The 26457-nt window shown below is 44.1% G+C and overlaps 1 protein-coding gene across 2 annotated transcripts in view; it reads right to left on the bottom strand.

Annotated features, from left to right (window-relative positions):
* Positions 1–26457, bottom strand: part of LOC137097978 (mitotic spindle assembly checkpoint protein MAD1-like) — a 796577-nt gene that overhangs the window by 471246 nt on the left and 298874 nt on the right. For both annotated transcript variants that reach the window (XM_067473504.1, XM_067473503.1), the window contains one exon: positions 8954–9010. In XM_067473504.1, coding sequence (XP_067329605.1) covers positions 8954–9010 — 57 coding nt within the window. The remainder of the gene's footprint in view (positions 1–8953; positions 9011–26457) is intronic.

Genomic DNA, 26457 nt, shown 5'->3' with positions numbered 1-26457 from the left:
TTAATGCTTGCAACAGCAATCTTGTGAATGACCATAATTTGATATCAGATATTTGCCATTAATAGGCCCCTGGTTAGATCCTTTCAGGGTTTGGCCAAAAAGATACTGATCATGTTGTTGAAGAATGAGGGATACATTTATGTTGACCTTTCCACCATCCTTCAGTCCCATCAATACTGGTAGCTTTCTGAGATGTTTAGATTATATGTTATGTTATGTTATGTTATGTTATGTTATGTTATGTTATGGAAGTTCTCATTCAATCTAGTGGAAGAGTGTCAGAAGTTGGGGAAGGAGGAGTACTGGTCCAGTCCTTAGCCCTTGAGAATCACTGGACTAGACAGTGACTCTATTGGACTCTCACAATAGAGAGATGCTTTAAATTATGGACTATTGATTATGAGATAGATGCACTACTCAGAGAAACTACTTCAAATCTACTTGTAACTGGATTGATATGCAAAGTACCTCTATGCTGAATACATGAATTCTGTGAGTAAACCCACTATGTTGCTTTTAAAGAGGTCTACTTATTTTCATCTCTTGAGAGCTTGATTTAAAGTAAGAGGTTTTAAGAGAGAGTAGATGTTTTGGGGTGACTAAAGAACACTTCTGAAACTCTGCTATGGGTGTGTATGTGTGTGTGTTTTGTGCACTGGCATATCTTTGTTCCTAACAGAACAAAGAGATATCTAAGTTTATCAGTCTAACCACTGAGAAACCTAATTGCCTTGCGTGAATGCCATTTATGACTCTAACAGGTTATGCTTTTTAACCAAGTGATTATGGCATCATTGTTCAAAAGGTTGTGACTTTAACAAGGTCATAATCCCTTTCCATAGATCATAAAATCTCCAAAAAGGTTATGGAGATTTCTGTTTTCCAAAACTGGGAGTCCAGTCTAGAGAGAACTGCAATCCTATGAAAGAAAAGACGTCACAGGATTGGGAGACTTTCATTTTTCGTGACTTAGCAAGTTTTCAATGCATATGACTAAAGGCTTTAACTCTGCTCATTTCGATATTACGGATTTAAGTTTAATTTTTCATTGTATCATGCCTTGTTTGATTTTGTCCTGTTCTATGAACGTCCTTGATGGCTAAGGCCCTCAAGCTGTAAAACATGCCCTTCTATATGAATAAATAATACTTGAACGATTCCAGTTATTAAAAAAATATGGTATGAATGAATGAAGTGTTGTAGGGCCAAATCTGCCACCAAATGAAGTTATCACATCTCTATTAGAACCCATTTTGCCTCAGATCAGTCTGCAGCAAATCCTTAAGGAAAGACTATCCATTACACAGCTTGACACAGCTGGCAGCTTCCTTGATAGAAGGCCCAATACCAGGAGTGCAAAATAGTTACAACCCAGCTGGAAGATGTTGGCATGGATATGGCACTTCATTACTGAAATCACAAGGGTACTAGCAATGAAAACCAAAATGCGTGAATGAAGCTGTCCCAGGATGCCTCAAAAACCTGACAGGCAAGAATGTGCAGAGTTTGGACTGGAACGTTAAAAGATTTGTGAAGGAGAGATACACTGCCCTTGAAAAGTGACCAGAACCTCAAAGAGTTATGAGATAGCCTCACTGAAGGAATTGCACTTGCCATATACACAAATTCTAGGATTCTCTTCAAAGGACCATGTAGCAACCACACATTTCTGTGGTCAAAGGGAACATTAATATATCCAGTACTTTTGTACCACTAAGTATGTCAGCAATTAGATCAAGTATAGGCAAATCCAGGCCTGGGGGCTGGATGTAGCTCCTTGGGCTCTTGTCTCAGGCTCTCCTCTCTTTCACCATCCTATCCTTCCTTCTCTCTTTCCTTCCTCCTTCCATCACTCCCTCCCTCTCTTCCACCCTTTCCTCCCTCCTTCCTCCTTCTCTCTCCTTCCTTCCTTCCTTCCTTCCTTCCTTCCGCCTCCCTCCCTCCCTCCCTCCTCTTTTGTCTTTCTTTCCTCCTCTCTTCTTCCCTTCCCTCCTCCCTCACTCCATTCCCTTCCTTCCTTCCTTCCTTCCTTCCTTCCTTCCTTCCTTCCTTCCTTCCTTCCTTCCATCCATCCATCCATCCATCCATTCTTCTCTTCCTCCCTCCCTCCCTTCTCTTTTTTCCTTCCTCCTTTCTTCCTGGAGGATGTTTAGCTGGGAAAAGAGATGGTAGAGAGGGAACATGAGAACCATGTTTCAAGATTTGAAAGGGTGTCCCATTGAGGGAAGAGAAGGCTGAGAGGGGATATGATAGCCATGTATAAATATGTGAGAGGAAGCCACAGGGAGGAGGGAGCAAGCTTGTTTTCTGCTTCCCTGGAGACTAGGACGCAATGGAGCAATGGCTTCAAACTACAAGAGAGGAGATTCCATCTCAACATGAGGAAGAACTTCCTGACTGTGAGAGCCGTTCAGCAGTGGAACTCTCTGCCCGGAGTGTGGTGGAGGCTCCTACTTTGGAAGCTTTTAAACAGAGGCTGGATGGCCTGATGCCAGGGGTGATTTGAATGCAATATTCCTGCTTCTTGGCAGGGGGTTGGACTGGATGGCCCATGAGGTCTCTTCCCTCCTCCCTCACTCCATTCCCTTCCTTCCTTCTTTGATTCTATGATTCTATGACTCTATGGGGGGGGGGGTGCCTTTCTGCTGCTCTAGAGACCCCAGCACAAGGGAGCAATGGGATTGAATGGCAGGGAATGAGACTCGAGTGAAAAGATTAGGAAGAACTTCCTGAGAGTAAGAGCTGTTGGAGAATGCCATAGGCTGCTTGGGAATTGTGGAGTCTCCTCTGGAGGCTTTCCCGCAGAGTTTATCTATCGGGAGTGCTTTGATTGTGCCTTCCTGCATGGCAGGGGGTTGGACTGGATGGCCCTTGGGGGTCTCTTCCAGCTCTAGGATTCTAGGATTCTATATCAGGAGTAGGCAATATGGGGTCTCATGGATACACTTTTTCTCTCCTGTCCACCATCTCATCCTGACTAAAGCCAATCCTTTTGGGATCCAAACGTTTCCCGTCTATCCTTCACTTTCTGTCTCCAAAAAAGGAGGAAAGGGCAGAAAGAGGGCTTGGGGAGAACTACCTCCTTCCCAGCCTGCCCACCCCACTCCGGCCCACCATGTGGCCCCCAAGTTAAAAAGTTGCCAATGCCTGATTTAGAGAGTCAATAATTCTGTGCAAGCAGAAGATGCAAGCATTGGATATCTCTTATTAAGTACATTAGATATCTCTTATGAACTAATGATGGTAATACCTCTACCTGAGACACTGACGGGTCTTTCCCGGTCGGTTTTGTGCTGCACATGTCAATACAGCTTGACCTAACTCCTATATCAGGTTGGATTCATGAATGGCAGTGCTGAAGTGAATGCTTTGTGGTGTAGGATCTTCCAAAATCAGATGCTCAACCCAAGAGGTTCAGCCAGAAGCCCAACCAGCAGAAGGTCCCAATGGGAGACCAAAAGTAGAGAAAAGAAGCAAGGCTCTTTATATGTATATGAAGCCTGGCCTATTCAGTTATTTCATCATGCCTCACAATCGCCTTATGCATGACAAAGGCTCTATGCTCCATGTTTTGAGGCCATGTGGTACCCAATTCAACCCCAGAGTTCCTGAAACAGGAACTCTGTTTCAGGAACTCATCGTTATTCAGAAAGCAGAGCCTTTGGAGACTTCAACAATGTATGAATGCTCCGTGGAAATGGAGAAAGGCAGGTGGTTTCAGCAAACAGCACTTAACCAGGAACCACGGTGTCAGTTTCTTTCAGTTACATTTTGTCCCACGTGTTTCTCTTGCCTTTCACAAATACAAACAGATCCATTTAACGTTCACCATATTTTGTGCTACTTAGTTGTTAGGTGTGCAATTTCGTTGTTTGAGTTGAAACGTTCTGACCATGAAGCCTTGTAACCCACTTATTTGCAGGTCGTGAAATGCCAAAATCTGCCCTGTGAGTTATGGGTGAATATAAAGAAAGGTACAGAAAAACAAAATTGTGGCATTGTTTGTGAAATTCCAGCTGCCTCTAATCCATCCAGTGGATGTGTTAAGCAGCTGGCTGAGGAACAGAAGGGAGGAGAAAATTAAGCATTGCTACAGAAACCGTTTGCAGAATATTCTGCATAATCACACCAGCAAACCCCTTTAAATAGCTTTGATAAATAAGTAGCTACCTCAAGAAAACATCTGACAGTATACAAAGGGCTGTGTTTCTGTTCATAGCCATCAGGAGAGTCACAATTTATTTTTGAATGTGACAAGCCTATTTTTCCCACTTTAATACTTCAACGTTTAATCACGGATATCAAAGTTCTGAACAACGTGCCATGAAATGTGCAAATCTTTAAGCCAAGAAATAAGTACTCCTTTAGTGGATATTAAATGCAGCCCTCGAGCTCTGTTCTAAAGCAGCATGCAGAAAGGAAAAGGAGAGGTTTCCCACAGTACATCCAGGCACAGGTCAGGGATTTCAAGTGGAAGACTGGGGGTGCCTATGGACAAACTAACTAGTCCGAAGATGGGTTGCTGTGAGTTTTCTGGGCTGTCTGGCCATGTTGCAGAACAAGCATGGGCAAACTAAGGTGCAACCCCTTGGGTGCTTACCTCATGACCTCCTCATTTTCCTTGTTCTCTTGGCATAAGGACACGGTGGCTCTCCATGTCCTTATGCCAAAAAGATGAGGGAGGGAGGAAGGCACGCAGCAACTGAGAGTCCTCTGGACTGCTCTCTGACACTGCGTTCTCATCCTCCTTCCGGCAGAAGGACAGTGTGAGCGGCATCATCTCTATGTCAGGAGGATGGCTCAAGGAAGGCATGGAGCAGCTAAGAGAACTATCAGCTATCGTCCATCTTGCCCTCCTCCTAGCATAATGCCAAGAGGACAGCCTGAGGATTAGGGGAGGAGAATCAGGAGGAAGGATCGGACCAGTCACCACGTGTCTTACCTTTCTCCCAGCATAAGGATGGGGTGAGCATACCCGCCCTTATGCCGGAGAACCACCTGAGGATGACCCAGGCCTTGCCTGCCCTTTCCTGACCCTCCCTCTCCCGGACCCAGCCCACCCAGCATGTAAAAATAATAAATAATAAAACTTTATTTATACCCCACCTCCATCTCCTCAGGGGGACTCGGGTCAGCTAACATGAGGCCAAGCCCAACAAATGCACAAAGCAAAAGAATATAAGGTAAAATCATAAAATAATACAGCAAATAAAATACAATAAAATAAATCAAAGAAGATAATATAAAATAAACACAAGGTATAATATAAATAAATAAAAACATTGAACCAGGTGGATACGTATACAATGGATAGGATTTTTAAAATCTTGGGTGAGATGGATGAGTGGGGTAATATATCTGGTAGGAGGTTTGGATGGGACAAAACAATGGAATTTAATTCACTGAAGGGTGAGATAAAGTGCATAGAAGGACATTATGTACTGAGTTGGTCTAAGTAAGGGACCTGTTAATTCCTCGAAGGCACACCAGAACAGCTAAGTTTTAAGCTCTTCCTGAAGGTTGCCAGAGTGGGTGCTTGCCTAATCTCACAGGGTAGCTAGTTCCTGAGACTGGGGGCAACCACAAGGAAGGCCCTCTTCCTCGTCCCCACAAGTCGCACTTGTGACAGAGGAGGGAGCAAAAGGAGGGCCTCCCCAGATGCTCGAAGGGATTGTGCAGGTACATAGACAGAAATGCGGTCACAAAGGTAGGCGGGCCCCAAACCGTTCACGGCTTTGTAGGTGATAACCTGCACCTTGAATTGGGAACAGGAAATGAACAGCAGCCAATGGAGCTCCTTAAACAGAGCAGTGGACCACTCCTTGTAATTTGCGCCAGTTAGAAGTCCAGCAGCTGATTGCTGGACAATTGAAGTTTCCAGGCCACCTTCAAAGGCAGCCCCACCTAGAGTGCACTGCAATAGTTCAATCTAGAATCATAGAATCATAGAATCAAAGAGTTGGAAGAGACCTCATGGGCCATCCAGTCCAACCCCATTCTGCCAAGAAGCAGGAATATTGCATTCAAATCACCCCTGACAGATGGCCATCCAGCCTCTGTTTAAAAGCTTCCAAGGAAGGAGCCTCCACCACACTCCGGGGCAGAGAGTTCCACTGCTGAACGGCTCTCACAGTCAGGAAGTTCTTCCTAATGTTCAGATGGAATCTCCTTTCTTGTAGTTTGAAGCCATTGTTCCGTGTCCTAGTCTCCAAGGAAGCAGAAAACAAGCTTGCTCCCTCCTCCCTGTGGCTTCCTCTCACATATTTATACATGGCTATCATATCTCCTCTCAGCCTTCTCTTCTTCAGGCTAAACATGCCCAGTTCCCTAAGCCGCTCCTCATAGGGCTTGTTCTCCAGACCCTTGATCATTTTAGTCGCCCTCCTCTGGACACTTTCCAGCTTGTCAATATCTCTCTTGAATTGTGGTGCCCAGAATTGGACACAATATTCCAGATGTGGTCTAACCAAAGCAGAATAGAGGGGTAGCATTACTTCCTTAGATCTAGACACTATGCTCCTATTGATGCAGGCCAAAATCCCATTGGCTTTTTTTGCCGCCACATCACATTGTTGGCTCATGTTTAACTTGTTGTCCACGAGGACTCCAAGATCTTTTTCACACGTACTGCTCTCGAGCCAGGCGTCCCCCATTCTGTATCTTTGCATCTCATTTTTTCTGCCAAAGTGGAGTATCTTGCATTTGTCACTGTTGAACTTCATTTTGTTAGTTTTGGCCCATCTCTCTAATCTGTCAAGATCGTTTTGAATTCTGCTCCTGTCCTCTGGACTATTGGCTATCCCTCCCAATTTGGTGTCGTCTGCAAACTTGATGATCATGCCTTCTAGCCCTTCATCTAAGTCATTAATAAAGATGTTGAACAGGACCGGGCCCAGGACGGAACCCTGCGGCACTCCGCTCGTCACTTCTTTCCAAGATGAAGAGGAAGCATTAGTGAGCACTCTCTGTGTTCGTCCACTTAACCAATTACAGATCCACCTCACCGTAGTTTTGCCTAGCCCACATTGGACTAGTTTCCTTGCCAGAAGGTCATGGGGGACCTTGTCGAAGGCCTTACTGAAATCCAGGTACGCTACATCCACGGCATTCCCCGCATCTACCCAGCTTGTAGCTCTATCGAAGAAAGAGATCAGATTAGTCTGGCATGACTTGTTTTTGATAAATCCATGTTGACTATTAGCGATGACTGCATTTGTTTCTAAGTGTTTGCAGACCGCTTCCTTAACAATCTTTTCCAGAATCTTGCCCGGTATCGACGTGAGGCTGACCGGACGGTAGTTGTTTGGGTCATCCTTTTTTCCCTTCTTGAAGATTGGGACCACATTGGCCCTCCTCCAATCTGCTGGAACTTCTCCCGTTCTCCAAGAACTCTCAAAGATGGTTGCCAATGGTTCCGAAATGACTTCCGCTAGTTCCTTCAGTACTCTTGGGTGTAGTTGATCTGGCCCTGGGGACTTGAACTCATTAAGAGCGGCCAGGTATTCCTGGACGACTTCTTTCCCAATTTGGGGTTGGATGTCCTCCAATCCCTCATCCACTCCATCTTGCTGAGGTTGAAGACTCTCTTTTTGTGAGAAGACCGAGGCAAAGAAGGCATTAAGTAGTTCTGCCTTTTCCCTATCCCCTGTCAGCATTGCCCCATCTTCTCCTCGAAGAGGTCCTATCGCCTCCTTGTTTTTCCTTTTTCTACTGACATAAGAATAGAAGCCCTTTTTATTGTTTTTAATGTCCCTGGCAAGTCTGAGCTCGTTTTTTGCTTTAGCTTTGCGGACCTTTTCCCTACAGGTGTTGGCTATTTGTTTGAATTCTTCTTTGGTGATTTCTCCCTTTTTCCACTTCTTGTGCATGTCTCTTTTGTGTCATAGCACAGTTAGAAGTTCTTTGGACATCCATTCTGGCCTCTTTGCACTTGTCCTATTTTTTCTCTTTGTTGGCACGGTTTGCAATTGCGCCTTGAGTATTTCACTCTTGAGAAGTTCCCATCCATCCGTAGCTCCCTTGTCTTTTAGTATCTGTGTCCACGGAATGCTGCTCAGCGTTTCCTTCATTTTTTGGAAATCAGCTCTCCTAAAGTCCAAAATGCGGGTTTGACTTGTCTTAGTTTTGGCCTTCCTTTGTACCTCAAATTGCAGGAGCACATGGTCACTTGCCCCTAAGGATCCTACCACTTCGACCGCATCGATCAGGTCCTCCACATTTGTTAGGATGAGATCAAGAGTAGCCAATCCCCTTGTTGCCTCTTCTACCTTCTGGACCATGAAATTGTCTGCAAGGCAAGCGAGAAATTTGTTGGACCTTGTACTCTTGGCCGAGTTTGTTTTCCAGCAAATATCGGGATAGTTGAAATCGCCCATGACTACTACAGTAACTAAGTCTGGCCAGATCAGACTTCATGAGGTGCGGTCGCAGCTGGTGAGCGAGTGCCTGGCCTTCCTCCCTCCTGGCCTGGCCCTCCTGGCCGCACCCGCAATGCAGCCCCATGGCAAAAAAGTCTGTTCATGCCTGTTCCAGAAGCATTCTCTCCTGACATTTGGCCCACATCTATGGCAGGCATCCTCAGTGGTTGTGAAGTCTGTTGGAAACTAGGCAAGTGGGGTTGATATTTCTCCTCCTTCCTCCTCTCCACCACCATCAAGAATCCAAAGATGGATGGAATGCTTCAGCTAAAGCCAGGAGATGTTCACAAGTCTCAAGGATTCATATGTGCCAACATAACTGTTCCAATTTAAAACTCAAGGCTTTGACACAATTAGCTTCCTGCTTGTATAAAGCAAACCTCACAAGAGTGGAAACTTTGGAAGTCACACTAGGTTTCAAAATGGCTCAACTTTCTCCAAGACGAAGGGCTTTTGCCAAGGAAACCCACAGATTCAAAGTATTCCCATTCTCACAATACAGAATGAAACAATTGCCCCCCAACCCTAAAACTTACCATGTCTGCTCTTTTCTTCTGGTTTCCTGCCTCCTCCAAAGTTTGGGACCACTGGGCCTTCAAGATAAGAAAGAAAATACATTCAGCAAAACAAAAATGAAACAAGACATAAAAATCATTATTAATGTAGCAAAGAGTTGTAAATAGAAAGTTCCTAGTTCAAATGTCACCTTGGACTGGCTAGACATTTCACACATATTTTAATGGGGGAAAGATCACAAGGTGAAAATCTTCTCAAATCCAAGTGGATATCCCTGTGCAGATATCCAGGGAAGTCATGCTGCCTCTCTATTCTACCGTGGCCAGACCACACCTGGAATCACACCGTGTCCAATTCTGGGCACTGCAATTGAAGGGAGATGTTGACTCTAAGCTGGAATGTGTCCAGAGGAGGGTGGCTAAAAGGATCAAGGGTCTGGAGAATAAACCCTATGAGCAGTGGCTTAAAGAGCTGGACATGTTCAGCCTACACAAGAGAAGGTTGAGAAGAGAGATGATGTAAGCAATGGATCAAGATGTGAGGGGAAGTTTGGGGGGGGGGGGGAGCAGGCTTGTTTTCTGCTGCCCGGAAGACTAGGACGCAATGGAACAATGGCTTCAAATGACAGAAAAGGAGATTCCACCTGAACATTAGGAAGAACTTCTTGACTGTGTGAGAGAGCTGTTCAGCAGTGGAACTCTCTGCCCCATCGTGTCGTGGAGGCTCCTTCTTTGGAGGGCTTTAAGCAGAGGCTGGATGGCCATCTGTCGGGGGTGCTTTGAATGTGATTTTCCTGCATCTTGGCAGAAAGGGGTTGGACTGGTCTCTTCCAAATCTAGGATTCTATGATTCTATGAAATAATCAAAAATACAAAAATAAAAATAACTTGAAAAAATGTTGTGATTTGAATGCTTCCCAGTCAAAAATGAGTATCAAACCTTAAGGCACAACAGAGGAGAGAGTGTGCAACAATGACAGAAAACTCAGTTCTTGTGGGTTTTTTCGGGCTATATGGCCATGTTCTAGAGGCATTTCTCCTGACGTTTCGCCTGCATCTATGGCAAGCATCCTCAACAATGGCAAGCATCCAACAACAATGACAGAAAAGTCACATTTTGATGATACCACCATATACACAATGACAATTACTTGATCCTCCGGGTTGTCTCCTTTTCTCACAGAAAAGGAGTGATTGGAGAATGTTTGAGAGGTTAATAAACTCTTGCAACAAAAATAAATCAGGTAACCTTTGGAAAGAAAACTTCTTGAATGGGAGGACAGCCAGGGCAACATGAGACTTTGTGAAAAGTCTTGTGTAGAAGGTCCTCAGCAAGAAGAATTCCAGGTTCAAACTGGTTTTCTCTCCTTATTTTGAAAGGAACAGCATGCAAACAAACTCCTATTTCTCCTCTGCTCTTTCATGACACCATGTTAGAGACCAATCATCTTCCCTGCAGCTCCACACAGAGAAGCTTGAAGAAAAAACTCAACTTATGACACAATAACTCATTTCAACCAATCTAAAGACACCCAACAAGAATGGGAGCCTTTCATACAGACTAATTCATGTCATTGAAGGCAGTTGTTCATTAAAACTCGCCAGGGTCTTCTGAAAAACATCCCCGCACGGCACAAAATGATCTTCACAAGCACATTACCCAAAAGCAGAGCTGAACAGCAAGTGATTCACTACAAAGAAGTGGTGCCATTAGAGGAGTGCAAAGAAAGCCACAAAGGCACCAAAAGCTAATAATCATACAGAAAGGGGACAAAACAAAAATTACTGACTCAAGAGCTCTTCTCACCAAACAAACATAACAATTTTATTTATTTATTTATTTATTTATTTACGACATTTAGACCCCGCCTTTCTCAATCACAGGCTCAAGGATGCTTTACAACAGTGCTTCTCAACCTAGGGGTTGGGACCCCTGAGGGGGTCATGAGGGGGTGTCAAAGGGGTCGCCAAAGACCACCAGAAAACATAGTATTTTCTGGTGGTCATTGGGATTCTGTGTGGGAAGTTTGACCCAATTCTATTGTTGGTCGAGTTCAGAATGTTCTTTGATTATAGGTGAACTATAAATCCCAATAACTACAACTCCCAAATGTCAAAGTCTATTTTCCCCAGACTGCACCAGTGTTCACATTTGGGCATATTGAGTATTCGTGCCAAATTTGGTCCAGATCCATCATTGCATGAATCCACAGCACTCCTCTGGATATAGGTGAACTACAACTCCCAAGGTCAATGCCAACAAAACCCTTCCAGGGTTTTCTAATTGTCATGGGAGTTCTGTGTGCGAAGTTTGGTTTAAATCCATTGCTGGTGGAATTCAGAATGCTCTTTGATTATAGGTGAACTATAAATCCCAGCAACTACAATTCCCAAATTACAAGATCAATCCTCCCCCAACCCCACTAGCATTCAGATTTGGGCATATTTGGTTTTTGTGCTCAATTTAGTCCAGTGAATGAAAATACATCCTGCATATCGGATATTTACATTACGATTTATAAAGTAGTAAAGTAGCAACGAAAACAATATTATGGTTGGGGGTCACCACAACATAGGGAACTGCATTAAGGGGTCACGGCATTAGCAAGGCTGAGAACCACTGCTTTACAACATAGGCAACTATTCGATGCCATTAAAAACAATGCAAAATTAAATGAATATTTAAAATATATATAAATAAAAATGTCATGTTCGTTTGTGGGATTAGCATAGCTCAAAAACCACTGGAGGAATTGACACCAAATTTGGACACAAGACGGCTATCAGGCCAATGAGTGACCATCATTCATAAAAACACCGAAAAACACGGCAGAAGAGACTTAAAGAGCAAAAAAAATTACAACACATGCACAAAACCACATATACACAAATATATAAACACACACAAAACACATATACACAGACTGTGCCACAGCAACACGTGGCAAGTAACAGCTAGTAGGATTATAAAATACACCAAAACAATTAGAACAATATCACCACACCATTCATAATCGTAATCCGGGCTATTCCAATAGTTCTTGTGCATCATTCTGTATCTGTCTATTGCACCGATTCTGCAAAGGCTTGATCAAAGAGCCACGTTTTCACTCTTTTACAGAAGGTCAGGAGGGAGGGACCTGATCTAATATCCTTGGGAAGTGCCGAGGGGCCACCAACGAGAAGGCCCTGTCTCTCATCCCCGCCTGTTGCACCTGCGAAGAAGGTGGGGACGAAAGCAGGGCCTCCCCAGACAATCTCAAACTTCGAGATGGTTCATAGGGGGAGATCCATTTGGACAGGGAAGCTGAGCCAGATCCAGGACTTTATAGGCTAAACACAGCACTTTGAATTGTGTTCGGTAGGAGACTGGCAGCCAGTGGAGCTGACACAACAGGTTCAACAGCTCTGGTGAGCAGTCTGGTTACCGCTCATTGGACCATTTGAAGCTTCCAAAGAGTCTACAAAGGCAATCTCATGTAGAACGTGTTGCAGTACTCTATTCAGGATGTAACCAGAGCGTGGACTACTGTGATGATGAGGCAGCCCTACATGCTTGGAGAACTACAACTAAGTCACAAGGCTTGGCTTTGCTCACCCAGTAATCATATCCCATTATTAATGGAAGGGGTGTTCAAACTGAATTTATGTCCCTCAAATCCAGTGGTTCTCAACCTATGGGTCCCCAATGTTTTGGACTACAATTCCCAGGAATCCCAGCCAGTTAGGATTTCTGGGAGTTGAAGGCCAAAACATCTGGGGACCCACAGGTTGAGAACCACTGCTCTAATCTAAACTCAGCGCCTGGTCTGTAGTCATGGAATCACAAATACCATATTAAAGACCACATGGTAGGTTTTTTCCAGTTCCAGTGACAAGAGCCACAGGAGGGCCGTAATAAAATTACTGCAAAGTTTGTACTTGAAACAATGGGAGGTTGTGGCATCTGGAGACAAATTCTCCTCCAATATTTAATCAGACTGAATTGCATCAGCAGGTTGGAGTCAACCCTGAGGTACAAAGAGGGAGATGAGAAGTTTTCTTGGCAACTATGATCACAAAGTTCTTCACAGGCAGAGACTGCTTTGATCTTCGCCCCAAATCAAAACAGTAAAAAGAGAAGAAAAAAGGAATCCTCTGATATCTGAAAAGAAACCCATCTGAATAGGATGTGCATGTGCGAAATGCCAACTAACAGGGCGCCGTGTGCTGTACCAGTTCTGTTCTCACATCGGCAATCTGATCAGACTATCTACTAACCAGGCTTTGATATGCAAGAAGCAACTGTGGTTGATTCACCCATATTGAAAGGAGCCCCCAGTGGCTGGCTGACAGGTCAGCGGTTCGAATCTGAGGAGAGCAGGTGAGCTCCCTCTGTCAGCTTCAGCTCCCCATGCGGGGACATGAGAGAAGCCTCCCACAAGGATGGTAAAGCATCAAACACCCAGGAATCCTTGCAGACAGCCAATTCTCTCACACCAGAAGCGACTTGTAGTTTCTCAAGTTGCTCCTCACACACAAAAAACTCCAGATTGAAGTTACCATTTTAGCCAACCTATATCTCCTTTCTAACTTAACCCAAAGCGCCAAGAGGAAGGCACATCAAGTCAACTCTGACCAGGATCACCTTCCACCTGGAAGCTGATGTCCTCACTGCAGGAGAACATGCAGATCAAGAAGAGGGCTCCACAACCACCTACGAACCCACGGCCAAAACACTACACTTGGAGGACCATCATCCTTGGACTACGAGGATTGTAAGTAAGTAACCCACAGTCTGTGGTGTTGGAGGAAAGTTCTGAGAGTGCCTTGGACTGCGAGAAGATCCAACCAGTCCATCCTCCAGGAAATAAAGCCCGGCTGCTCATTGGAGGGAAGGATACTAGAGACAAAGTTGAAGTACTTTGGCCACATCATGAGGAGACAGCAAAGCCTAGAGAAGACAATTATGCTGGGGAAAGTGGAAGGAAAAAGGAAGAGGGGCCGACCAAGGGCAAGATGCAAGATGGATGGATGGCATCCTTGAAGTGACTGGACTGACCTTGAAGGAGCTGGGGGTGGTGACGGCCGACAGGGAGCTCTGGCGTGGGCTGGTCCATGAGGTCATGAAGAGTCGGAGACGACTGAACGAATGAACAACTACCCACAGTCTACTGAGGCTATTAATCTGAATCCAAGGTCTACTAGAGATGGATAATATCTTAGTTTCAATTATTTATTTTTATCACAACATAGTATAATTCAAATATAGAAGAAAATAAAGCTGGCATATTTGCTCCCCCACCCCCAGAGAGAAATCGTATTTTTATTTCAGGATACAATTTTTGAGTGCCAAGAATGAAAACTGTATTATTTCTCCATCTCTAATGCCTACATGGGTAGTAACTGCAAGAACGGCATAACAATATATTTTGCCAGAGAATCGTTATGTTATACCTTTCAAGAGGCAGTAGCATTTTGTAGTGGCAATTTTCAGCTGCAAAAGCCTTGAGAAGAAGGTGCCAAAATAGAAAGAAGCAGCGCTGGGATTGTAGAAACCTTGAGTGTGTCATCACTTAAGTATTTTACCCTATATCCTCAGTATATGTCATGGACTTCCATGTGGAATGGTTCGGAGAGCTCAAGAAGCATGTGCTTAGATCTGAGAACTATGACAAATTTCTCTTACCGCTTTTGTTTCTTTGAGGAACATCTGCTTGTCTGGTCAAACAGCACCGACTTGCAGGGCTATTTCACAATGCGCAAGAGGAAGTCGAAATCTTATCACCAAGAGCCTGACAGTCACGCACGCACAGTTAATTAACAAAGAGAAATCCAGCTCTGAACTTACCCAGTGGCTCATTTAATCAGTCTGCTCCATGAAAGCTGTTGTGGCTCCAACAGCTTAAAAGAAGCAGCTGGGAAGAGACTTGGGAAGGCACAACGCTACCTGTTGCTCTCCCTTGATCCTGCCAGACTTGAGGGGTTTTGTTTTGCTCTGTTTGAACTGGATAGTCTCAGAGAAAACTAAAGGAAATTGGTCCCCTGTACGTGATATTTCAGAGGTGAACCAACTGTTTTCATGTTTGTTAGAAGGCATGATCATCGAGCTTGCAGACGACACCAAATTGGGAGGGAGAGCTAATACTCCGGAAGACAGGAGCAGAATTCTAACAATCTTAACAGACTAGACAGATGGGTCCAAACTAATAAAATGAAGTTCAATAGGGACAAGGGGTAAGATTTTGCTGTGGATGCCTCGCACACCATTCTATGCATGTAGGACTACAAACACACCACTGAACAGGGGATGGTTTCTAGGGATAGGGGTAGAAACAGAGTTCATCCTGGAAAGAAGTGAGGAGTGGAGTGCTATAAGCAGGGTTACGTTCTGGGCCTAGTCCTGTTCAATGTCTATATTAATACTTAGATCAGTGGTTCTCAACCCGTGGGTCCCCAAGGTGTTTTGGCCGATAATGCCCAGAAATCCCAGCCAGTTTACCAGCTTTTAGGATTTCTGGGCGTTGAAGGCCAAAACATCTGGGGACTCACAGGTTGAGAACCGGTTACTTAGATGAAGGGTTCGAAGGCAGGATCATCAAGTTTGCAGATGACACCAAATTGGGAGGGAGAGCTAATACTCCAGAAGACAGGAACAGAATTCAAAACAATCTTAACAGATCAGAGAGATGGGCCAAAACTAACAAAATTAAGTTCAACAGTAACGAATGCAAGATACTACACTTAGGCAGAAAAAATGAAATACAGGGTTAGTCAAAATGCATAGGCCAATAAGCGATTCAATTGAATGACTTATTGGCCTATGCATTTTGACTAACCCTGTACAAATGGACAGAATAAGGAATGCCTGGCTCGACAGCAGGACGTGTGAAAAAGGTCTTCGTGGACAACAAGTTAAACATGAGCCAACAATGTCATGCAGCAGCTAAAAGAAACCAATGGGATTTTGGCCTGCATCAATAGGACTCTAGTGTCTAGATCCAGAGAAGTCATGTTCCCCCTCTATTCTGCCCTGGTCGGACCACACCTGGAATCACACTGTGTCCAATTCTGGGCACCACAATTGAAGGGAGATGTTGGAATGTGTCCAGAGGAGGGCAACTAAAATGATCAGGGATCTGCTATAGTTTGCTAAAGAAGGTAGATGAAACTAAATGTTACGGCAGTATGGTAGTGAACATAAATGGCACTGTTTCATAAGGCTGTTTACCATAGAATATCTGGTTGTGGAGCATCCCAATGTATAGGGCACTGCAATTTAACGGAGATGTTAATAAGCTGGAATGTGTCCAGAGAAGGATGACTAAAATGGTTAAGAGTCTGGAGAACAAGCCCTATGAGGAGTGGCTGAAAGAGCTGGGCATGTTTAGCCTGCAGAAGAGAAGGCTGGGAGGAGACATGATGAGGGGCATATATAAATATATGAGGAAAGTCATAGGGGGGAGGGAGCAAGCAAGCTTGTTTTCTGCTGCCCTGGAGACTGAGACACAATGGAACAATGGCTTCAAATGACAGGAAAGGAAGAAGATTCCATCTGAACATGACAAAGAACTTCCTAACTGTGAGAGCTGTTCAGCAGTGGAACTCTGTGCCCTCAAACGTGGTGGAGGTTCCTTCTATGGAGGCTTTTAAACAGAGGCTGAATGGCCATCTGTCAGGAATGCTTTGAATGCAATTTTGTGCTTTTTGGCATGGGGTTGGACTGGATGGCCCACGAGGTCTCTTCTAACTCAAGGATTCTATGTTATGAATATGCACCAATTTGGTTATTACGCCAACATCATAAATCATCAAGGTATCTTCGATGGGCTTTGGCACTGTACAGCATACCAGCAAAATGCTTGCCATTATGTTTATCACTATAAAAAGGGGAGATTAGATAATCATCTCTTGTCACATGGACAAAATGAGACTGGACTGTTTCCTAGTAGGCATGGACAATCCATGGTTTTAAATTATTCTAAAGTACTTACAAAACTAGAAGGTGCTGGTGCTTTGCCTCTAAAGTGTTGCTAAAGCTGGTGCTTTGTTTCTAAAGTGTTGCAAAAGTTCTGGTGGTGAAAATTTCAGAACTCTAACAAAACATTCAAAATTTCATTATTATTTCGTTATTGGCAATTTTTATAACAGAACCAATTGGGAACTGCCATTTGTAACGAAATTGTGAAAGTTTTGTTAAGAGTTCTGAAATTTTCACCATTACTTTAGTAGCACTTTTGAAGAAAAGCACCAGCACCCCCTAGTTTTGTAAGTACTTTAGAACCATGGATTGCCCATGACTATTTCCTAGGTATGATTTTCAACTGGGCCATGGAAAAACTCTGGAATCAGCCTGGCTGGATCTCTCCTCCCTTCCATCCAAAGAAAGTTTGACACATGCAGCTCCAGAGATACTGACTTTCTCTGAGATCATAGAATCATAGATCATAGAATCAAAGAGTTGGAAGAGACCTCATGGGCCATCCAGTCCAACCCCATTCTGCCAAGAAGCAGCAAAATTGCATTCAAATCACCCCTGACAGATGGCCATCCAGCCTCTGTTTAAAAGCTTCCAAAGAAGGAGCCTCCACCACACTCCGGGGCAGAGAGTTCCACTGCTGAACGGCTCTCACAGTCAGGAAGTTCTTCCTCATGTTCAGATGGAATCTCCTCTCTTGTAGTTTGAAGCCATTGTTCCGTGTCCTAGTCTCCAGGGAAGCAGAAAACAAGCTTGCTCCCTCCTCCCTGTGGCTTTTTCTCACATATTTATACATGGCTGTCATATCCCCTCTCAGCCTTCTCTTCTTCAGGTTAAACATGCCCAGCTCCTTAAGCTGCTCCTCCTAGGGCTTGTTCTCCAGACCCTTGATCATTTGAGTCGCCCTCCTCTGGACACATTCCAGCTTGTCAATATCTCTCTTGAATTGTGGTGCCCAGAATTGGACATAATATTCCAGGTGTGGTCTAACCAAAGCAGAATAGAGGGGTAGCATGACTTCCCTAGATCTAGACACTATGTTCCTATTGATGCAGGCCAAAATCCCATTGGCTTTTTTTGCCACCACATCACATTGTGATGATTCAGCTAAGCATATGAAGAATGCCCAAAGTCCAAATTGGGTTTGCATCCCACCTCATAAGCTGCAAACCCTCACAACATCCAGTTAAATTGAAGGGTACTTTCAATACAGATGGGAGAAGACTGAAATCTCCATATTCGTCATAAAAAGAATATAATAATGTCAATGAGGAATTCTGACATAGCATCTGGACAACTGTACAATTATGCATCTGGACTTTGACATGCAGGAAAAAATAAATCAGAAAAACATTACAAATATGCAGTTAATAAAGATAGTATATGGCCACTCTACAGAGCTGTATAACAAGATGATGGCAAAGTCCTCTTCTACCTGAATCTTGCAATATACTGAAAGGGGACATCCAAGAGAAAAGGTGAATGTGAAAATGGAGGTGGTAAAGGACAGAGATGAAGATGTGATAGGAAATGTAGACTTGGGAAAGGATCTCAGACGGAGAGCAAAGCATGCAAGAAGCAAAGAGGAAAAGCAATATGTGGCATAAAGAGCAGCAGGAGAGAAGACGCAACTCCTTTATTATAGCAAGAGAAAAGGGAAAAGCAAAAAGGAGTTTTCGTCTCGATGTTTGCTAAGAGGAGCCAGCTTGACTGAGAGCCGCACTGATTTTATCCCACCACCCTGAGGTCTTAGAAAGCAAATAATTTAATGAGCACAGCTAATACTAAACTTCTAGGAAGAATAATCAAATAATAGGAGTACAATGAGATCTCATAATTTCTTAACCTGCTCTGCATGCTAATTGATTCGCCTATGTGTAAATAATGAAAACCAGGCGCATGCCCAAGATTTACCAGAAAGCATTTCCCTATCCCAGTGCTTCTCAACCTTCCTAATGCCGCGATCCCTTAATACAGTTCCTCATGTTGTGGTGACCTCCAACCATAAAATTATTTTTGTTGCTACTTCATAATTATAATTTTGCTCCTGTTATGAATTATAATGTCAATATCTGATATGCAGAATGTATTTTCATTCACTGGACCAAACACCTGATACGCCCAAATCTGACTACTGGTGGGGTTTGATTTTGTCATTTGGGAGTTGTAGTTCCTGAGATTTATAGTTAACGTACAACCAAAGAGCATTCCAAACTCCACCAACGATGGAATTGAACCAATCTTGGCACCCAGAACTACCATGACCAATAGAAAATACTGGAAGGATTTGGTGGGCATTGATTTTGAGTTTTGGAGTTGTAGTTCACCTACATCCAGAGAGCACTGTGGTCTCAAACAATGAAGAATGTGGACCAAACTTGGCACAAATGCTCAGTATGCCCAAATGTGAACACTGATGGAGTTTGGGGAAAATAGACCTTGACATTTGGGAGTTGTAGTTGCTGGGATGTATAGTTCACCTACAATCAAAGAGCATTCTGAACCCCACCAATGATGGAATTGGGCCGAACTTCCCACACAGAACCCCCATGCCTTGAAGGGACTTGTTAGTGCAATCCTCCCTCCCGCCTCCCACGCTCCCTCTCGTTTGCACATGCGCACCACGCTGCTATGTGCCAAGCACACTTGCTCTCCCCTCCCCATTTGGAGTCTCAGAAACAGCCCTGCCCTTGGCTGAGAGGCCAGCCAATCACAGTGGAGGAGGGCTTTAGGTGGGTAGATTTGCCGAATGTTTCCAAAATGGAAAGGAAGGACAGGTGGAGAGATCTTCAGCCTTCCCTGCCAAAAGGGTTATTAAGACCATCAGAATTATATGTACCTGATGGTCTTTGGTAACCCCTCTGAATCCCCCTCACAACCCCACCAGGGGTCCCAACCCCCAGGTTGAGAAACGTTGGCCTAGTCCTAAACATCCATGTCCCATCGGAAAGAATGCCCAACTGCAGAGACAAGCTTCCAAAATAATGCTGCAGTTTCACTTGAGATATAGCGACCTTTTCAAAAGCAAAAAAAGAAGTGTTCCCTACTCCTCTTCACTCCAATGTTTTTCAATTCAATTGCATCAAGCCTCTCCTAAAGAAGAGTAAATGTAACCGTATCAAAATATCCTCAAGTTGTGTACGAAAGCTCAGGAATAGGGAAGGATACATCTAAGAAGACCCCAGACACAAATTCAATTAATCCCAGCAGCCCATGACCATTGCTTTCTTTTTTATTGTTGTGGAGTCCATCAAGCAACCATGATAGCCATCTTCTGCATCTGGAACAATTGGGATAGCAAATAATAAACCATTTCAGGCACAACCTATCCATTAACTGTCTGGCAGATACATTGGAAATATCTGCACTGGGCTCATTGTAAGGAAGGGTGAGATATAAATCAAATACATTACATAAATAAACCAACACATTCCAAATGCTTCTTGCCAGACAGACTAGGAAGCCATCGCCCTTCCTGACAGATCTATCTGCTTCATCGGATAGTACACCGGCAAAGAACTTTGTTCACAAAATGCTGGACTACCATCTCAGGTCATCAGCAACTTCTGCTGGAGGCCAGTCACCTAACCTAATGGTGCAGCGTATCTCAACCTGGGGGTCAGGACCCCTGGGGGGGGGGTCACCAGGGGGTGCCACAAGGGTCGCCAAAGACCATCAGAAAACACAGCATTTTCTGTTGGTCATGAGGGTTCTGTGTGGGAAGTTTGGCCCAATTTTATCATCGGTGGGGTTCAGAATGCTCTTTGATTGTAGGTGAACTATAAATCCCAGCAACTACAACTCCCAAATGTCAAGGTCTATTTTCCCCAAACTCCACTGTTGCGGCACATACTTTACCCGAGATCATTTTAGAGCACAATCAAGGCAGGAAGGAGACGGAGTCAGCAAATTTGATTCCAGGCAAGTTTACTATCAAGTTGATAGGACGCTCAGAACAATTTCTGAAGCGTACTATAAGTCAGTCAGGTTTCAATATTTATAGCAGAATCCACTGGTTTAGACATGCGTAGAACTGCCTTGACATTTACACAGATATAATCATTAACAGAGGCATTACGCATTACCTTTTCCCATACATCACAATGACGCGTTACAATCCCCATGTTGTGATCTGGTCATCGACTATAAACACACACACACACACATCTGGGCATATTGAGTATCTGTGTCAAGTTTGGTCCAGATCCACCATTGTTTGAATCCACAGTGCTCTCTGGATGTAGATGAATTACAACTCCAAAACTCAAAGTCAGTGAGGAAACATGGACTGTCTACAGTCGTCACATTCGACTCCTGGAACAATTCCATCAGCGCTGCCTCCAAAATAAATCCTACAAATCTCTTGGGAAGACAGGCAAACAAATGTCATCGTGCTGGAAGAAGCAAAGACCACCAGCATTGAAGCAATAATCCTAGGCCATCAACTCCGCTGGACTGGCCACATTGTGCGAATGCAACAACAACTCTTTATTGATTAGTCAATTTTGACCATATCAAAACATGCAAAACATACACATACAGTAAAACCATATATGAATACAAGGCATCATGGCCTACTGTGCGAATGCCGGATCACCGTCTCCCAATGCAGTTACTCCCAACTCAAGAACGGGAAACATAATGTTGTTGGATAGGAAAAGAGATTTAAAGATGGGCTTAAAACCAACCTTAAAAACTGTGGCATAGACACATAGAGAACTGGGAAGCCCTGGCCCTTGAGCGCTCTAACTGGAGGTCAGCTGTGACCAGTAGTGCTGCAGAATTCAAAGAGATACACATGGAGGGTGAAAGGGGAAAACGTGCCAAGAGGAAGGTGCCTCAAACCAACCCTGACCAGGACCGCCTTCCACCTGGAAACCAATGCCGTTGCATACAGGTCAAGACTAGGGCTCCACATCCATCTACGGACCCACTGCCAAAACACTACACTTGGAGGACCACCATCCTCAGGCTATGAGGGATCGCCTAAGTAAGAAGCTGTTCAATAACATCTAGAGAGCCAAATTGTACAGACTAAAGAGCACCAATAAATACGTAAAGAAATTATAGTTGGTCCTCTGTATCCACAGATTCTCCATCCATGGATTCAAAAGCCCATAAGGCTGAGACGGCCCTTGATGAAAATGAGTTTGAAACTCCTATTCTAAAGGTTTAGCTTGAGATACCTCAGCCCAAACCATGGACCTGGGCAGCCATATCTTTGTCCCATTCCACTCGAGGACTATGCCCCATGTCTATGGCAACATCCAAATGAGCCTGCCTGGATCAGGATCGGTTATCTGACGTGAGGCAGGAAGGGCAGCATAACAATCCAAACTCTAGCCTTTCTTTTTTAATGCAGCCAATGCTTAGGAAATCTTCCCTATCCTTTTTGTTCTCCTCGTAACAAGGCAGGTGGATGCAAACCTAGCAAGTCAATCTGGGTGCTTCTTGCCCTTTTCTACCCACAAGGTCACCGACACAAAATGAATCACTCTACCGAAAGTGGTATCTGAAATGAAGCTCAGTCAAGTTTGATCAATATCTAGGAAGAACTTCATCGTCTCTGCATTTATTTTTATTTATTTTTTTAAAAAAATGTATCAAAAAATTCTGCTGGGGAATCACAAATCCAGGCCGCTTCAGCATCTTGGTTCGAAAACTTCAATAAAGCTAAGCAAGTAAGTGTTTGTGATGAAATGCCAAGGCATCGCTTTATTTTCTTTGTTTTCCAATCTAGGGATGTGGCAGAAAGATATTCTTTCCATAAGTTCCTTTTGGGTGGGTTATAATACGGACAAAATGGGGTTGCGGTGACGCAGCAGGTTAAAAAGCTAAACTGCAGAACTCGCTGACTGCAAGGTTGGCAGTTTGAATCTGCGAGATGGGGTGAGCTCCCATTGTTAGCCCCAGCTTCTAGCGACCTAGCAGTTCGAAAACATGCAAATGTGAGTAGTAAATGGTTCTGGCCCAGTCTATCTATCTGAAAACATCTCTTCCTACAAATCCCCCAGGAACTTAAGATCATCTGGGGGGGCTCTGCTCTTGATCACACCTGCTTCGCAGGCACATCTGGCGGGGACAAGAGACAGGGCCTTCTCTGTGGTGGCCCCCCGGGTGTGGAACTCCCTCCCTAGGGATATTAGATCAGCCCCCTCCCTCCTGACTTTCCAAAAAAGAGTATAAACTTGGCTCTTCGAGCAAGCATTCGGAACCCCGGAGTAAACAGACAAACTAGAGTTGGAAATTGACCCAGGAACGGCCAAGACAATGTAACGGATGAAGATTTGAACAAGAGGACATAGTTTCTTTTGAAATTGTTTATTATGCACTGTCGTTTATGTTTAATTGCACTTGATGTATTTGCTTTATCAGTGTATGCATTTTGTTTCGGCATCGAATTGTGCCGACTGTGTATACCGCCCTGAGTCGCCTTCGGGCTGAAATGGGCGGGGTAGAAATAATGTAAATAAATAAATAAATAGATCAATAGGTTCCACGTTGGCGGGAAGGCAACGGTGCCCCATGTAGTCATGCCGGCCACGACCTTGGAGGTATCTACAGACAACGTTGGGCATGTTTAGCCCGAAGAAGAGAAGGCTGAGAGAAGACATGATAGCCATGTATAAATATGTGAGGGGAAGTCATAGGGAGGAGGGAGCAAACTTGTTCTTTGCTGCCCTTGAGACTAGGACGCAATGGAACAATGGCTTCAAACTACAAGAAGGAGATTCCATCTGAACATGAGGAAGAACTTCCTGACTGTGAGAGCTGTTTAGCAGTGGAACTCTCTGCCCCAGAGTGTGGTGGAGGCTCCTTCTTTGTAGGGTTTTAAACAGAGGCTGGATGGCCATCTGTTGGGGGTGCTTTGAATGCGATTTTCCTGCTTCTTGGCAGAATGGGGTTGGATTGGATGGCCCACAAGGTCTCTTCCAACTCTAGGATTCTATGTTTTTTAGGAACTTGGTTGCTCATTGTGAAACAATCAAGAGATTTCATTAATTAATGGCTTATCTAGGAAAGTTTTCTCTCTTTTTTCTTGCATCTGGAGACAACAGAAGCAGTTGTTCTCATCGAAAGAAGCCCAAAAAAGATTATGAAATGGGACTTGTCAAATACCAACATTTGCAGCTAAAGATTACATGTTCTGATATTTAGCGGTTACAGGTCTCGTGTTTGAAAAATGTGCCGAGACAGTTAAAAAGGTTAATTTTCAAAGACACAGAAAATACATTTGCCCTCTTGTGTGTGGCATTTTCATACATTTTTCTACTTCCGCAGCCGTAGCGGGGAGCTTTGATTTCAAACAGCTGTGAACAGCTCTATTGTGTGGGAGGAAAGGATTGTGACAAAAGTTCCCACAGTTGCCGCTGCTAGACTTCGGTTTATTTGCATACTGCAATTCGGCGCATTAAAATATTGTGAAAGCTGATATGAAAAAAAGTAATTTCCGTCAATAAAACATGCCAATTTAGGGCACTGTGTAAAATGCATTTCTATAGCTAAGTGAAGCTGCTGAATTGGCCCTTTTAGACTACACCTGACCAAAAAAACTACACAATACATTTTTAAAAGGATGAGAAGGAGGGCTGGTCCAAAGGGGATCCTACAACTTCATACAGAATGACATTGGCATGTTGGGCTGAAGTCTATGTTACCGCTATAGGGTGAGTTCCTCCATTACTTACACAGGCATTTTCATCACCTATCCTTACAATTCTTAGTATTTCTTGTAGGAATTGTATATACTGGGATGTATAGTTCACCTGCAATCTAAGAGCGCTCTGAACTCCACCAACAATGGACCTGGAACTAATTTGGCACACAGGACCCCCATGATCAGCAAAAAAATACTGGATGTCTTTGAGGAAATTTTACCTTGATTTGGGGGAATTGTAGTTCACCTATACCCAGAGAGCACTGTGAACACAAACACTGATGGATCTGGACCAAACTTGGCACACACACCTAATATGCCGAAATTTGACTACTGGAGGGGTTTGGGGGAAACTGGCCTTTCTTTCTGGGAGTTGTAGTTCACCCACAACCAGAGAAACTGTAACCTCAACCGATGATGGACCTGGACCAAACTTGGCACACAGAATCCCCATGGCTAACTCAGCCTACTGGAGGGGTTTGAGGGGACTGACTCACCATAGTGGGAGTTGTAGTTCACCCTACAGCCAGAGAGCACACTGAACCCCACTAATGATGAATCTAGACTCTAGAGCAAGCTTGCCCAACATAACAAACTTTAAGTACTGATGGAGTTTCTCAGGGTTAACGTGGCATGATAGGAGTTGTAGTTCACCAACAACTTTATGCATTTTGTATAATTAAAAATGACTTTTTAAAATAACCCGGGCAATTCCAAAGCTTATTATTATTATTATTATTATTATTATTATTATTATTATTAGCTTTGGAATTGCCCAGGTTATTTGAAATTTTATTATTATTATTATTATTATTATTATTAAATTGTTATCATCATCATCATTATCATCTCCAACAGATATCAAGAATCAGTTGTATCTATTGCTCAAAAGGTTTTTCCCCCAATCATAATCTATATATATAAATTTGTTAGGGGCATCCAACGGAGAAACAAAACTCAAAAAACCCCCAACGAAACGTAACCAAAATTCCCATGCCCATAACACAACCCACAAGGTACAAACATATCTACTCAAAATGAAAAACAACACAACAACACACTCACAAAACGGAAAAACAACAAAACTCAAAAAAACCCCAACAAAACTTAACCAAAATTCCCATGCCCATAACACAACCCACAAGGTACAAACATATCTACTCAAAATGAAAAACACCACAACAACACACTCACAAAACGGCAAAACAACTGAGCATGCGCATTGGCGCCCAGCCGCAAGTTCCCTGGCGCACGCACATGGCCTTCCGGCCAACGTTCCCTCTGCGGAAACCATGCCCACTCCAAGCCCCGTCGCGCTGCTTCCCGCACACACACACCACCTGCCGCACACACACACACAACCCCACACTTCATCACTCCCCTCGCCGCCGCACACACACACGCAACCCCACTCCCCCCGCCGCCGAACACACACACGCAACCCCACTCCCCCCGCCGCCGCACACACACACGCAACCCCACGCTCCATCACTCCCCCCGCCACCGCACGCACACACGCAACCCCACTCCCCCCGCCGCCGCACACACACACGCAACCCCACGCTCCATCACTCCCCCGCCCCAATCTTATCTCCTTTTACTTCACGCCACCTCCAAACCCCACCCCGCCCCTTCCCGCCCTGTCAAAATCTAGGAAAGACAGGAAGGAAAGAAAAAAGGAAGAAAGAGAAAGAGAGATAAAGAAAAAGGGGGAAGGAAGGAAAGTTAGAGAAAGAAGGAAGAAGAAAAGGGAAAAAAGAAAAGGAAAGATGGAAGGAAAGGAAAGAGAGACAGCAGAAAAGAAAGAAAAAGGGGGAAGGAAGGAAAGAGATAGAGAAAGAAGAGGAGAAGGAAAGATGGGAGGGAAGGAAGGAGGGAAAGAAGGAGAGAAAGAGGGAAGATTGGCCACAG

This window comes from Anolis sagrei, chromosome X (genome assembly GCF_037176765.1).
Source record: "Anolis sagrei isolate rAnoSag1 chromosome X, rAnoSag1.mat, whole genome shotgun sequence".
Classification (NCBI taxonomy): Eukaryota; Metazoa; Chordata; class Lepidosauria; order Squamata; family Dactyloidae; genus Anolis; species Anolis sagrei.
This window is presented reverse-complemented; position numbering and strand designations above follow the sequence as displayed.